This window comes from Setaria italica, chromosome III, assembly GCF_000263155.2.
Source record: "Setaria italica strain Yugu1 chromosome III, Setaria_italica_v2.0, whole genome shotgun sequence".
Classification (NCBI taxonomy): domain Eukaryota; kingdom Viridiplantae; phylum Streptophyta; class Magnoliopsida; order Poales; family Poaceae; genus Setaria; species Setaria italica.
This window is the reverse complement of record NC_028452.1, coordinates 7473890-7489760: the sequence shown is the minus strand read 5'-3', so window position 1 is coordinate 7489760 and position 15871 is coordinate 7473890. Positions and strand designations below refer to the sequence as shown.

Below are 15871 nucleotides of genomic sequence, written 5' to 3'. Positions count from 1 at the left end.
CATCCTTTCAGCACTTGCCTTTTTTTGAAAGAAGGGTTTTAGCACTTGTCATGATGTAGGATGGCACGCCAAGTCTGTTTCAGCTTTTGGTCTTGGTTTATGCCCAAAAGGCAATGCTTAAAAAAAGGTTGGTTTTCTTTAAACTTGTTTCTAAGAAAACCTAAGCTCTGCCACCAGAATCCATAAATTGGCGTCTTGTTGAGGTGAGCCCTGTCACTAGATTAAGACTATGCTTCTTGATCTAATGTCCATGTATCTAGATAGCGAAGTAGTACACTCTTCGAGGGATGGGGTTTAGTTTATGGCCTAGTACATAAGGGTTCTAGTGGCTTAGTAGATATGACCATTTGTTTTACTCCCTGTGTTCCTAAATCAACCATAATACGATCCATATTCCTAGGAGTATCTAGGCCAATGGCAATTTTGACTCTACACCAAATGAGTTGAGCAAAATGGAATGCGGCCATAGCAGCGTAGATGAAGATAAGTGATGAACCCTAGATGTGGTTGTGTGGACCTAAAGCATTCTTTCTATGTTGCTATGCCCTTGGTTTCACGTGTATATCGATGTGCTATCGTTCTAATCCTCATATTAGGGTTTTGTGCGAAGATATTCCACACCGTGACTTCTTCTTGAATGTCGTTCACACATCCAAATCCTAGTCACCTTTGAAATGATCACTGGTCAGGCGGTGTGACTTAGCTCATACTGGATTCAAGTTCTGAATTGACACTCAAGAGTTCAGAATTTGGAGATGACTCTCCATGGATATGCGCGCATGTGAGTTTTATATGCACGGGCAAGGGTGGACCCAGGATTTCGAACATGGGTATTCAAAATTTTCAAAGTACATTTTTTTGACAGCCTAAATTCAACAAAGAATTAAGTTTCACATAGCTCTGAAGATGAAATTTTGACCAAATTTTAGCATTTGGCATCTAAGCACTCAACTTTGCAACATATGTCGTTTTGGAATTAGTAGCACACTAGAACTGCCTTGGAACCTCACCAGTCGAAAGAGATTTAGCACCACTCAGCAAACTCGCATTCATTGAGGCCCAAAGCGATGAGGGTGCCTACCTTGCCTGCCAGACAAGAACCCACAGGTGGCTGGCGGAGGAGCTAGCAACATGGACTTGAGGAGAGATGTAGAGCACTTGCACGCGCACGCACCGGCGCGCTTGGCTGTCGTCGACCGCCTTCCGCCGCGGTGCAGCATGCCTCGGCGCCTGCGCAATCTACTCGCCATTGCGCCTGCAGTCGCTGCGCATAGGTTTTTGATTCAATGAGAAATGATGACGAACGACGAACGGGGGAGGGGCGGTGTTCAATCAAACCTCGTCCTGAGTCCTGGGCCATGGGAGGGGAGGTGGGTTAGTATGTTTTTTTGGCAGTACGAGAGAATGAGAGATTGGCATGTCTGCTTTTTGTGTCATTCTTTATTTTCAGTACATATATAAGATACAGTTGAATAATTGAAGGTGACATAATTAAATCAAATAACCTTAATTAAAAATATACATCAATATATGATTCTAAATCATCTATATCTTACACTATTGGTATACGATATAATAATTAAGGTCTATACGCATGATGTGTGTCACCATTTATAAAGATCTAAAGTGATGTGAATATAGTTTTCTATGTTAAAATTGTATCTCAAACTTAGGGTTCATTAAAAAAATTCAAGCGCATACCTGCGATGCAAAGTGGAAAGTTAAAGATTATAAATGTGGATGAAAATATTATAGAGTAATTACTAACTAAAATCTATCACAATTGGATGAAGATATTAAGTATATATCTATATAAGTATTGTGTTCGAATATTTAACAAACGAGAGGTAGCTTATGGTAATAGTTTTGTAGCAATGTAGTCTTATTTTTTTCCATTGGAGGCTCCCATTAGTTCCCATGAGACAAGCTAGAAAAAAGAGATAAATTCTCATAAAAATTAAAAACATCAAACACCAATCGAAAGGCGTTGTTCTATCCCATTTTTTTTTTCTTCTTAGGCCACCATAGAATAATTAAATCTAGGTTGGAGAGTAGGTCATCACTTTCACAATTCTGGAAATGAAATCTTTGGTTAAGCCATTATTATGACTCGGTGGTTTGCCTAACGCGGTAGGAAACTTATACTCATTTGGCAATTGGCAGTATACTACTAACTACAACTGGACCAAAAATGATGTCGGCACCTTAGGATGCTATACTAACCACTGTACTACAAAGAAAATGATTTCTATATGTACCGTCTCTTGTATCCGTCATCAAAATTAATTACTTCTGTATCATTTTGCTCCAATACACCACCAACTTGTAAGACAGGTGGAATATTGAAGTCAAAAGATGCCGTGATGAAAAGATGTTTCTCCAATACCGTGGGCAGTTTGATAGATGCAGTATGGCTGTATGGGAATGCTCGCTCTCCTGTTTCAACCCAAAAAGAAATCGCTGTCAAGCTTTAGGGCGTCTCCAACAATCTTGCTCTAAGCTAGCAAAATCAATGTTTTACTCATTGAATAGTGCAAAAGATAAGAGACTAACTAGAAGTGTAGAGATAATCTCGCTCATTTCCTAATGTACTTTCCTCTCACTGTACAATGTTCAAGACTGGTTGCTGCATACTCTCTCTCCTCTAAATTCATCAACTTAGAGGTAGTACTAGCTCATACCACTGGAGACGCTCTTACAAACATTGATAATTGCTGCACGTTCACCAAAGCATCAAAGTTTGCCAAAAAAAACACTAAATCAATAATATACTACCAGATATTTAGTATCGTTGAAAGTAATTTAAAAGTTCTAATTTGCAGTAATTTTTTTACAAACATATGCCTAGAGAATGTATTGATGAAATCTGTGGGGTTGCTTGGTTCCCAACCTTAAGATGCCACACCAAGATGAGGTGGCACCACAACCTGTGATGAGAAAAAAGAGCGTCTCAGAAAGCTGCTGCTGATACCTGTGAAAAGCTGTGGCGCACTGTACCGTGGCTGCCACTATTGTAGCTGTGGCGAATGATGGTGGGGAACAAGCACCCCCTTTATCGAAGACCACGGAGAAATACCTTTGTGCCGGTAGTCCGGACGACTCAATCCTAGCTAATCCATCTTGCATCGGCTCTTGCATGATTTCTTATCCCATTCAACTGTATTCGATTTTTTCTTCAAAGTATATGAACTGGTAAAGGAATCTTGTCAAATTGATATGCCATAAAGTAACATCGGGTACTGGTGCAAAGGACAAAAGTACACCTTTACATGCATGTGTCCAGATTTTTTAAAAGCAAGTGGCCAACTTTTTAACCCTACACCACATGTGATGCTGCCAGCTAGTTTGAAAAGTAACCGTTGCACATGACATATAATAATATTTTACACGAGTTATCCTTTTTAACCCATTTACTATCCCGTTGAAACTCCGTTCACATACAAGGTTACGCATGTACATGGTGTGTACTGCACATGCTCTAACCATCTTGTTTATAGTACACCAGCTGTGCAACAAAGCTTTCACCTATATACACCATATGTACATTATTTTTTGCACATTTAACTACATTGTAAAACAACTGGAAGCTTTAATCCTTATGGAACATTTGATGGACAATAGAAGAATACGTTTGATGAACAACAGATGAAAAAGAACAGCAGACGAATACGATGAATGCATGAATATAAGAACATGCAAGTACTGCAATACCGCCACCACCCCAGATCTCTTGAATTTGTATAGCACGGAGGGGAAAAAGAACACGCAAGATCTGGATCGGAACAAAAAATGAGAAACAAAAGGCGGCAAGAGGCTAAAAAAGAGAGAGAAAACGGAAAACAATAATCGGCCAGATTAAAAGGACAACCCAACCGTCTCTCCTAAAGAAAAAGGAAGGGAAAAAAAGAAAACTAAAAGCCATCTCGGGTCGCGGCATGCCTCTAGTCGCCGCACGCGCTTATTGGCTGCGCTGGTCGTGGCCCGCCGCCATGCCGGGCAGGTCACATGGGGCCGCGCTCCGCCGTGCGAGGCGGGAGGCACCGACGGCCGCACCCTCATGCTTGCCTCGCGTGATGCACCACGTGTGACGTGGCCTCGAGTGCCGCGCCGCACCCTAGCTTCACACCGCGGCGGCTGACCTACGCCATGTCGGACTCGACGCGGCCTGGCTCCGGCACAACCCGGCGGGGGGGGACCTGCACTGTGTCGAGCTCTGGCCGCCGCGCGCGAAGTGCCCCTTGTGCCTGTCAAGTTCAGGCCTGCCATGACCCTCACCGCGTCGCTCGCCCGGGCCGGTGACGGGAGCATGGTCCTACGCGGGCGGAACAACACATGTGGAAGGGAGCCAAGGGGCTTGCCGTGGCCGCGCTGGAGCTGCTGCCCGCAAGCCCACGCCTGGATCCTGGCCGCGCCAACACCAGGTAGTGTCGCCGTCGTCGCGCGTCACCGTATCCAGGCCTCTCACGCCCGTCGCCGCAGGATCCGGCCGCCGTGGTCTCTGCGCCGCTAGGTGTCGTCCCGGGTACCGAGTGCCGTTGCCGTGGCGAGGTCGGGGGCGCTCGTGGCCCGCGCTGCCATGACTGGTCGTCGTCGGTCAAGCCTACGTCGGTCCCCGCTGGAGCTCGGCGTGACGTTGGGGCGGGACAGCGCGCAGCTGCTCGGCCAGTGGGCTCTGCTGCGGGCCTCCAGTGGATGGCCGAGCCCCTGCACTCATGTCTGTTGTGGCGCTAGCAGCCGGACCCGCGCACGCCTGGATCCGGCGACCTAGCACCGTGTCGCGTCGGCTGGCGGCAGCCCGCGCCCCACCGCCCCCGCGCTATGCCACCCTGAATACGGCAACGGCGGCCACGGACTAGCCGTTCCCCGCACCACCGCTGGTGCTCCTTGGTCCGACGACTGCGCGCCTCAGATCCAGATCTGAGAGGGGAGAGAGGGATGGAGGAGAGAGAGCTCCTGATTTTCAAATGAATTCGAAACAGGGTATATTGATATTTACCATGAAGGAGAGAGAGATTCTGCACATGTTCTGTACGCAATCCTGGTCCCCCACTCCCCCTCGTGCGTACAGATTGAAAACGGCTATACATACAAGATATGGTACAGCGTGACATAAAGTGGTCATACGGATGGGACATAATCCCTGCACACCTGAGCACGGTGCGCATCTCGAAATCAGGTTGGGACCACAATACCATGGTTTTGATAGAACCTACCTTGACCGCCTTCCATACATAATCTTAGTTCAAGACCAAGCCGATGTTAAGGGGGTGTTTGAATTCTTGAGCTAAAGTCTAGTCCACGTCACATCGAATCTTTAGAGGCTAATTAGGAGGACTAAACATGACTTAATTATAAAACTAATTACACAGATGGAGGCTAATTCGTGAGACGAATTTATTAAGTCTAATTAATTCATGATTAGCACATGTTTACTGTAGCATCATATTGTCAAATCACGGACTAATTAGGCTTAATAGATTCGTCTCGCAAATTAGCCTCCATCCGTGCAATTGGTTTTGTAATTAGTATATATTTAATACTCCTAATTAGTATCTAAACATTCGATGTGATAGGAACTTTATTCCAGACCGAAGAACCAAACACCCCTACGACAACAGCTCCAATTTTTTTAGTACTATATTTTAGTACTCAGCATTTCCTAAAACTATAATATATGATACATCTTGGGCGGTAACAAATAGATGCCATGAGACTGAGATGTCCTGAGAGGTAGGTAGCAAGTGAAGACATTGACTGTCCTCCACACAAAACGAAACCACACTGGCGATGGTCCTGAGAGGTCCTGAGAGGTAGTAGGTAGCAAGTGAAGACATTGGCATGTTGTAGTGCCCCTGGCGATGGTCGATCTGCAGGTTCAGAAGCCAGGCAAGACGACAACAGGCGCGTGAGGTTTTGTATATTTAACTTGATCGCTGCAACCTGGCAGCAGGTGGTTGAGATTTATGAAGGGTGTTTCTGGCACACGATCGTGTTAATTAACTGAAGCAGCTAAGTACAGTACTATCATCTTGACAGAACGGTGTAGTACACGTAATCCCACTGGACTCCGTGCATAACAAAACCATGCACGCTTGGGTGCATGCCATATAAACATTGGTGGCTCGTGGCTTCTATCTTGGAATTTTCTGGAACGCTTGGAGCCTTGGAAGAGAATCCTGATCCGCACCACTACCAACGGCGCGTTACTGGTTCAGTACATCAATTGAAGAAGGAAAGCAACACCGCACCAGAACGTTATTAATGTAAGCTAAGCTAGTGAGAATTTCAAGATGAAGTGCTGCAGGTGAGGTAGCAAAATGACTGACCTGTCACTGGAAGTGATCATGAACTTTTTTTTAAAAAAAAGAAATGAACTCTTTGGTAGTTTCATCAGTCGAAGTGGACATCGTGCAAATTAAGGAGAAAAATGATTCAGATTGCAGATGTTTTTTATGGCTATGCAGTTCAGTATTGCAAAATCTACAAAACTACAACCACATTGGAATAGTAATCTTACCCACGGGTCGGTAGTGTATAATATGGGCCTTATACTCACGGTAGTTGAGCTGTTCACTTGTCTTCTGGGCCAATATCAGTTTACAGTCCCACACACGATGGGCTAGTTGAATTTCAGCCCAAAAGAATGGATCTCAAATCTTTGCGCTTATCCTGTCACGGAATTTTTAAACGAGATTTCTAAGCATCTCTCAGGTTGTTTTTCTGTATCATCTAGCTAATTTTGTTTTTCTTATTTCAGTCGGATTTTCGTTCGTTGTGTGCGTGCTGCAGCTCCTGTTCTGTGTGCGGGCTAGTACGGGCTGTTTGTGTTTCGTGGGCTTTCTGCAATGCTTAGGCCCTTCTTCTTGTTGTTTAGGCCCTCCAAACAACAAGAAGCGCGCTTCCTCGGCCTTCTCCGTCGGCTCTCCCTCTGCATTTCTTCTTTCCCGTAGACAACCACTGACCTCTCTGCCTTGCCATAAACTTCCTAGTTCCTCATCGCGAGCTTCCGGAGCCAAGAATCAACGCCAAAGAATAAAATAATGAGGCGACATGAGTAGAGAGGAGGCATGGTAGTCCAGGTGATGCGAGCTTTGCTGTACAACAGCGGAGGACGCCAATAAAACGGCATCATCGTATACATTCGTAAATTGAAATATTTTGAGGACGTCTGATCGAAGGAAGTAGAATAATTGGCCAAGTCATAGTGCCATACACACAAATTTTACATAAATATTAATGGAAACATGCATATGTCCATTGAAGACACAGCTGACAAACATTGCTTTTCTTTACTCTCTCTTTGTTCATTTTCTGTTGCAATATCCATAGTGCTCCACTAATCTCTATTTGATTATGACAACTATTCTATATGTTTTCCCATATTTTTTGCTCACCAAAAAAATATTATTCCCTTATATTCATGGTTTTCTCATTTGCATATTGCACAACTGTTGAAGCCCATATGTTAATATGAATCTAGATTTTGGCTTTCGAATTTTGATCTAATTAGTTGTTGTATTTCTTCTCACATGTTAATTTAAAAATTTAACGCTTATTGTACCTCTTATTCAAAATTATTTTTGTATTTAATTAAAAATATGGATCATAGGTCATAAACTTGCACCACAGCACTCAAGATGTTGAATTCCACTATAAAAGAATCGTGAGTGTGGTAGTGTATCTTTTAATAAAAAAATAAATGGCTTACAGTTAACTATTATGAGTGTAGTGGTATATCTTTTTTGTGGTTGCTACTAATTTGTTTTCCTCTCGGAAAATCTCCAAATTAGCTAGACTAGGAAACTCTCAGGCATTTGATAAGAAAACACGAATAATAACAATAACCCTTGGCTATTTAAGAATAATGCTAGGAAAGACTTTGATATTATGTAGTGTTTGGGTCAGCCCCAGAGAGATGGATTGCTTAGCTTATGGGCCTCTTTACTGAGCACACACTGAAATCAAAAGTGTGGGAGCTGTAGTAGGAATTGAGTGCCCAATGCGGATAATCACTATTCTCAACTTTGAAGGACATGTGTGAAGCCAAGGCCTATCAACTTAATTGGCCTTTTGGATGAACTGCATGCAAAATCTGTATCTACAGTCTACTCTCACCTGGAGTAATCGGTGACAAATTGTCCGCAGAAGATCACACACCTTTTTAGATTAAAGAAAAATAGTATCCAGCCTCAATCATTCACAAGTGAATGTCTATAGCCAATTGAATTACAACTCCAGACCGAAACAAACTAGCAGCACTCAGGCTGACAGGGCAACACAGAAGTCCCAACATAGCTTCAGAACAAAAAAACTAGAACAGACTGAGAGGTCTAAGCCTGAAGCCTGCTTCTGAAGTTCCATCCATACTTGCTGAAAATCTCCATGACTGTGACTTCCAGCAAATGGCAACTCTCTTTCATTCCAGCTTTCTCTTCCTCTTACTTGACCTTAGGGATCTGTTAAAGTGAATAACAATTAGTTCGGAAAAAAAGAAACCGAAGAAGAATTAGTCGAAACATGAGTGGCATGTTTTTTCCAAGTCCATTTGAAGATGCGTGGTTCGGTTGTACGTATTTCATGAGCCGAGGCGTGGCAAATGTGACATCCCCGTTAACTTCTGGCCGTTGTTTGCGGCATGAAGTTTGGTCCCTGCTGCGTCATCGTTTGAGGAAGAAGATCATGTCGGTGGCAGTTACGTGCAAAGCATGTGTTTCATATGTACACACGGCAAACTATGCGATAAGCTTGTGATGGGAGCCACGCAGTCTACTCATCAGTTGCATGCGTCGTGTGGAGGACCAAAGACTATCAGATGTTCGGCTCACCGTTTTCTGCATCTGACCGGCCGGCGGGCGACACATGCCAAATGTGTTGGAAAACGATTTGTGTGGCGTCATTCGACCCCTCGCATGATGAAAATAGCAAATCGACACAAGATACTTGATGGATAATCGAGTACATGGAGAGCTGGCGGCTGACTTCTGGGCAGCTAGCTCTTCTTGTCCTATCCTTATTAAGGGACAGATCACGATATCCTACATGATGAATCCGCTCTTCCAACCAAATGCACCTGGCATGCTTACTGCTACTAACATTGTAACGTCTATGGTCATCTCTCTTACTGAGCTGAAGATAGCAACCCACAATAACCCTGCCTACAACCCTTGCATATCTTTCTAATCGGTCCTATGTGTATTGTAGTGAACTTTATCGGAATCTACTGCACATACAGGATGGGATTGACGATTCAAATCTGGTCCAGATTAGCTGAACAAAGAAGCCCAAATGTCCTAGATGCACAATTGTGCGGACTTTATTTTCGCCACTTATCCAACATTATTGGTACGTACAAGTACATGATCTACATGGAGAATGAGTGAAGAAAACAAATTAAGCTTGAAACAATAGGCATCCAATGTGGCTGTGGCACAGACATGTAGTTGGAAGGTAGTCATGTGACAGCTGGTTGATGGCTTGATAATGATATTGCCTGTCCTTTGATGCGTTTCTCATCAGAATTCAGAACAAAAGGACTCTCTGAAGCCACTGGATAAGCAGTGAACATGAAGTTTCTTTTTTTTTTCTCTTGTTGACTCTGGACTCTGGAGTCTTGACATATTAGGTATAACCTTCCTGTTGCTGCAATGGTTATCTTAACCGTGCTATGATGACTATATTTAGAGAGATTAGATAATTAATTGTTTGTTGACGGTAAAGAAACAGCATAAGAATCCTCGAAGTAATCGGTCCAGTTTCAGGCATGGCGACTGAATATAAGAAATAGAAAATCGCCACACCGTCCATCAGCAGTGGCAAGAGATGTGGTTGCCACCCAGTATATAGTTCTATCCCAAAAGTCTAGCCAGCAGGATCCTAACCATCCACGGTTTGTTCTTTCAGGGCTGTGAATACTGAAAGTAGATGCCAAAAGATGCAGAATTATGTCGTTGGATGTCTAGCTCAGTTGTACCTTCCTGGTCAGTGAACCAAGAACATCTCCCACTTGCCATCTACTTCAGATATGGATATCCCTCCAACCCTCTTCTCACTGTTTCGTTCCAGTCACATGGAACAAAAAATAGGATGTCAAGAAAATATTTGTTGCTGTTCCAAAAACTGGAGCTGGCACTTTTGCAGGAACCAAGGCTGGCTCCGACAAGATATTCATCTCCGGTGGACGAATCAACTGCTCTTCATATGAAGAACCCAAAAACTTGTTGTCTCCCGTAAACGGATGTTTCACAAAAGAACTATGCTTCACAGCTTCAGCGCATCTGATCAACCAATGAATCCCTTAAGGATGTTATTTTGGAAATGACACTCTTCTTGAAGTTATCCGTAGGCACCACTTTAAGTGATGTATTGTAGCACACCATCACATCAGCAGTTAAAAAATTTGTGATATGTCGACACAAGGCCATCAAAGAGTGCCTAACTGATTGCTTTTGTCAGGAAAGTGCAACCACTGGAGTGTATGGACCTAAAAAGGGCGTGCATAAGGACTAGGTTTGCTCTTCATGGGATTATGCAGATAACTATGTTTTGCTTTTATGCAACCTTTAGCTGTCTCCTTTTATTATATGTGCCAGGGCATATAGATTATTTTGGTGTCCATTCGAAGTTACTAAAAGGACATTTCTGTTGGTCCCCACAAATTACTTTCAAAAATGTGTATCTCAGATCTTATTAATTGAATTATTATTTGTGCATTTTAGGCAACCAGCAGTCATTTTAGTCTTGGGCTATATGTAAAGTTATAGAATTTGACTGTTTTGATAATTCTGCTAGAGGAATATAACAAAAGTAGTCATGTTTTTTTCAAGCCCTACTATACCTTTCTTACCTAACCTTGATAACTTGCAGAACAAAGGCTGGTGTTGCATTCTGTTTTCTTTCCTCTGCTATTTGACCAATGTGTAGATTCAATGAAGAGTAGTTAATCTCTCAAAAAATAGAGTAGTTAATGAGCCATTTTCCACTCGTCACTGCATCTAGCTAATTGAATCATTTATACTTGTTGTATCCAATCCTGTTTATTTCTAGCTGATTCCATTTTCATAGTGGAATTAGAATATGCTGTTCAAAGTGGTTTGGAATCTATTTGGTTTCTAGTTCTAGCTAATTATGAATCTTTCTACCAGCTCTGAGAAACATTTGACCTGTACTACATTACTATTAATGAGCTTGGGCCTTATATCAAGTAGGTTTGTTAATGTCCACACAGCGATTGGATGAGTCATATCACAACACCTAGAGTGTATCTTGTCATCCTCCAGAAAAAAACAAGATATAATATAATGTCATGGATGGACATTTTGTCAAATTTTACATGTTCGTTAAATTAATTAAAGTTAACTGAATTCATGCATGCAATCATTCCAGCAATTTAATTTGTTGGATTAGGTTCTAGTTTTAACTACTATTCTGTCTTTTCAAATGGAAAGATATTAATGCGAAGGGAAATAAGGTATCACTGAAAGAACTTTCAGCCAAATCCAAATAGTTAAATAATCATACCCATTTCAACTCAACTCCATGCTCTGATATTCTCTTATTGTCAGTTTGAGTGGAGGCATCTACATTTCTTTCTCATGAGTTGTCAGCAGATGACATCCCTTCATTTAAATTTTCCTCAATGTGACATAATCTTGCATCACCACCTCGCTCTCTCTAATTTTTCTGGACGGTTGCTACTTCTCTGGACTAGAACATTACTATTGAATCCTCTGGCGATGACATTGATTATATTATCCCAAGATTCCAAGAGTAATACACTATAGCCTGGACAGGACAGTATTCTAGTATTATGAATCTTGTATACTGTAATCGACCTCCAATAATTATGAAAAACACATCAGCATCTAGAGTGCTTTATAAAATCCTTAGTCAATTTCTGCAAGATACACGTAACCAAGGACCATATTCAGTTGCAATCATCTGACCTTCTATGATTGAAACGTAGTTTGCAAAAATCTTATAATGAACTAAACATATCTATCCTTATCAGTAAAATATTAAAAACATCTAACAAAATATGTGGAAGTGTAGATTTATATGCTGTGTACTGAGTTCTGAGAGTGACATCAAGTAGTAGTGGCAGAGACGACTCAACAGATACCTGTGGATTCTAATGCAGCTATATGCCAGAACCATCAAAAAGCTAGGCATGTCCCCTTCTATTATACAGGAGCTTTTTATTATTGCCCAAATAGCCCTTGCCACAATTATCCCTCCTTTATTAAGCCCCTTAGCTACAACACCTTACTCCATCTTACCTGGCCACACAGAAGTTGCCTCTCTTTCTTGGTGGCTCCTCCTACACTGCAACTTCTTGTGCCTTGTTCCAGCCATCGCAATTGGGCATGGCTAGGAAGTGCTCCAGTTGTGGAAACAATGGCCACAACTCCAGAACTTGCAGTGGCTACAGAGGCCATGAGAACAGCATTAGTACCAGCAGTAACAGCAGCGGTAATACTAGCTGTGGTGGCTTGAGGTTGTTTGGGGTGCAGCTTCAGGTAGGCTCCCATCCTCTGAAGAAGTGCCTTAGCATGGAGTGCCTATCGCCAGCTGCCTACTATGGAGCTGCTGCTGCTGCTGCTGCCGCCGCCGCCTCCAGCTTGTCGCCTTCCGTATCATCGTCTTCGTCTTCGCTTGTGTCAATAGAGGAGAACTCGGAGAGGGTCTCCAGTGGGTACATGTCGGATGGGCTCATGGGCAGGGTTCAGGAGAGGAAGAAAGGTGAAACTGGAACAAACTAATGCGCTTACTTCAGTTAATTTGTTATGCTCCGATTTCTGTTCCAGAGTTTCTGTATCACAACGGTTATGACTTCAGTTAACACCTGAATGATCAAACTGACAGGAGTTCCATGGACTGAGGAAGAGCACCGGATGTTCCTCGCCGGCCTCGACAAGCTCGGGAAGGGCGACTGGCGAGGCATTTCCCGGCACTTCGTCACAACACGGACCCCAACACAGGTGGCCAGCCATGCCCAGAAGTACTTCCTCAGGCAGAACAGCCTTACACAGAAGAAGAGGAGGTCCAGCCTCTTTGATGCGGTAACTGACTGACCTGAATTCTCTGACAAATAGCATTTTGTTCCACGGCAGTGTACCATGTAATTTTAGCCTGTCACAATCTGCAGGTTGAAGGTGCTAAGAAGGTAGCAATGCCGAGGATAGCATCAGTATCCGGGCTGCCATTCCCCAGCTTGTCGCCGAGGTCGGTCGATGCAAGGACGAATGGAGCTGTGGTGCTGCCTCCATTCCTGAACCTGATGAGCAGCAAATCACCATTTGCTGGTGGTGGTGGTGCATCACAGTCACAGCACCCATCGTCCCTGAACCTGATGGCAAAGCCTCAGGCGCAACTACAGATGCCTGATCTGGAGCTGAAGATGTCGACATCCCGGTTATCCGACCAGCCCGGTTCATCCCGGAGCACGCCTTTTTTCGGGACTGTCAGAGTTACCTGATCTTCTTCAATCTTCGTTCTCATCAGAAAAGGGGGAGGGAAGAATCAGAAAAGGATGTCCAGAAGATTAGGCAACACAAGCAGAAAGAAGTTGCACTGTAATTTACTCCGGATCAGACACGCACACTGAAAAAAAAAAGGCAAAGGGAAACAGTTGATTTTATTTCTTATCATACTTCTCCTATCACCTTAGCTTTATGTTGACACAAAGGCATGGCAAAGTTGTTGCTAGTCATATTCCAGGGCCTGCAGAAGGTGAAAGATGAACCCACAATATTCAGTTTGCACTTGCAGACATCGCTGACAAGGACAGGCAGCAGAACCACCAGCACAGCACACAAACATGATACATGATCATGTCCTTGTAGATTACCTTAGCCATGCATGCATGGAGCCAATTTGCAAGCCATCCAAATTGGCTCTACATGTTTATGTGATTTGTTACCAGTTGTGTACTGCCAATAAAGATCTATCAATCATTGTTCTCTTTGGTTTGTCATCTCTCTCTGACACCAACCAATCACTAGCGCGCACGCACACATGGTACACCTACCTGGCTGCAGAGGTCAGGAGATGTAGCAGTTTGTGGTGTTTAGTGAATAACCAGGCCAGTCGTTGTCGGCGAGATAGGATGAGATTTGGGTGAAACATCTGAAAGTTCCACTTCAGGTATGAATTAACAGGTGGCGGCTAAGGATTACTTGCGTGATGAAGCAAGGAAACATTTCGTCGCTGGATTGATGCATGCGGTGCAAGTTGAGGGGACATATTCCTCTTTATTTGCCATGACCATGATCAGGCCCCTGACCTAATAAAGCATGTTTGACACTAAGCAAATGGCGAAAAAGCAAGCATCGAGGAGAGGGTTAGGATAGAAGCATTGTATTTGTATAATCTGTAAAGCAGACGTAGAATTTGAGGATGAAAGAGTCAGGGCTGATTACTTGACCATTCCTTTGTAATTAGGGGATTAAGCTCTTTATAAAGATCGAGTTTGGCTGGCGGAATGAGATTTCTGTCTCTGAAACCTGGATCCATTAATTGTCGTTGCTATGTGCAGTATTGTTGTGCGGTGGTTAAATTCAGTCACGGGCTGAAGGGGAAGGGACAGTGACTGCTTGGGCGACGGATCGGCCAGACACGTCTAGGACGTGTCCTTGTCAGGTACAGGAAGAATCGAGGGAGCACTGGAGCAGGAGATATGAAGAACTCGTTCTTCCATTGGTTAGTGTCTTAGTACGATGATGACGGAGATATATCATGTGACGAAGATATTAACCTGCTCGCGAAAGGAAACATTACCAAAGACCAAAGCTACCTATGGACAGAGATCAGAGAACGAGTGGGTCGGTCGGTCATCGACATCGGCAAAGAGGCCATTGACGATGTTGGGCCTAAACCGTTCCGGTTGAAAATTCTTAGGTCAGCCCATACTCTCAAGCATCGAGCATTGGGCTGGCTGTTATGAATTTGATTTCGAATTATCTATCTATATATTGTTTGTTTTAGTATTTGAGAGGTAAAACGTCACCTAAGTTTTATTTAACTACCAACCTATGGCATTATAAAAAAAAATAATATAAACAATCCTCTAGATTGGCATCTAAATTATCCACCTATTCCGCTCACAGATTAATATCCAATGAGCAATTGGTTGTGCATCCAAAACACAAATTTGCTTATGAGTTATGATTTGAGTACTTAAGTATAATTTTGCATTAAATTCAAGATTCGCATCCAGTCATCAATATCAATTTGATAGACTCTAATCATTATATTGAATAGACATTGGATCTGTTATGGATTTAAAAGTTTACCTGTCTACTATTAATTATGAGAAACAATTTAAAGTAGCCATTATGAAAAATAATATAAAGTATCATTTAGATTTGTATCTAATCATCATTAACAAAAATAACTATTGGATCTATTACTACTCCTGGACCTGTTCGCTTCAGCTTATAAGCCGGCTGAAAAGCCGAAACGGCTGATTTATTATGAGAGAAAAATACTGTTTGGTGGCTGATAAACTTGCTGAATAAGCTGAAGCTGAAGCGAACAGGCTGAATAACGCTATTCGGCCTCTTGTTTGTCATGGATCGCTTGACACCTTGAAAGATAGATTTCATATCATGGTTTGTAACACCGGCAGTGCAAAATATTTTGTCTACAAATATGTTCCGCCGGAGTTATTTTTTATGGTTGGTGACAATTTCAGGATAAAGTACACCACACATGATAAAGAGCGGTTCCCTAGATCTGGCTAGTACCCATACGTGTCCTAGAACGAACGTTAGTTAACAAGCACGGTCATGTGACGGCAATGACTTGTAGCAGCTAGGCCTGAAGCCAAAGTAGGTAAAAAGCTGTTGATTAAGCTACCGATGCCCTCTAGTTT

General features: G+C 43.0%; 1 protein-coding gene across 1 annotated transcript; it reads left to right on the top strand.

Annotated features, from left to right (window-relative positions):
- Positions 1-12257: 12257 nt before the first annotated feature.
- Positions 12258-13968, top strand: LOC101757925 (transcription factor MYBS3). The gene is made up of 3 exons (XM_004960855.2): positions 12258-12738; positions 12862-13058; positions 13145-13968. The coding sequence occupies exons 1-3, from the start codon at positions 12363-12365 to the stop codon at positions 13472-13474; spliced, it is 903 nt and encodes a 300-aa protein (XP_004960912.1). The 5' UTR covers positions 12258-12362; the 3' UTR covers positions 13475-13968.
- The last annotated feature ends 1903 nt before the right edge of the window (positions 13969-15871 follow it).

What these genes read in the sequence shown, in the direction of transcription:
- LOC101757925 (XM_004960855.2), top strand. Translation starts at nt 12,363, where the DNA reads ATGGCTAGGAAGTGCTCCAGTTGTGGAAACAATGGCCACAACTCCAGA. An exon ending in GGTTCAGGAGAGGAAGAAAG is followed by an intron (nt 12,739 to 12,861) that starts GTGAAACTGGAA and finishes TCAAACTGACAG; the next exon opens with GAGTTCCATGGACTGAGGAA. An exon ending in GGTCCAGCCTCTTTGATGCG is followed by an intron (nt 13,059 to 13,144) that starts GTAACTGACTGA and finishes CACAATCTGCAG; the next exon opens with GTTGAAGGTGCTAAGAAGGT.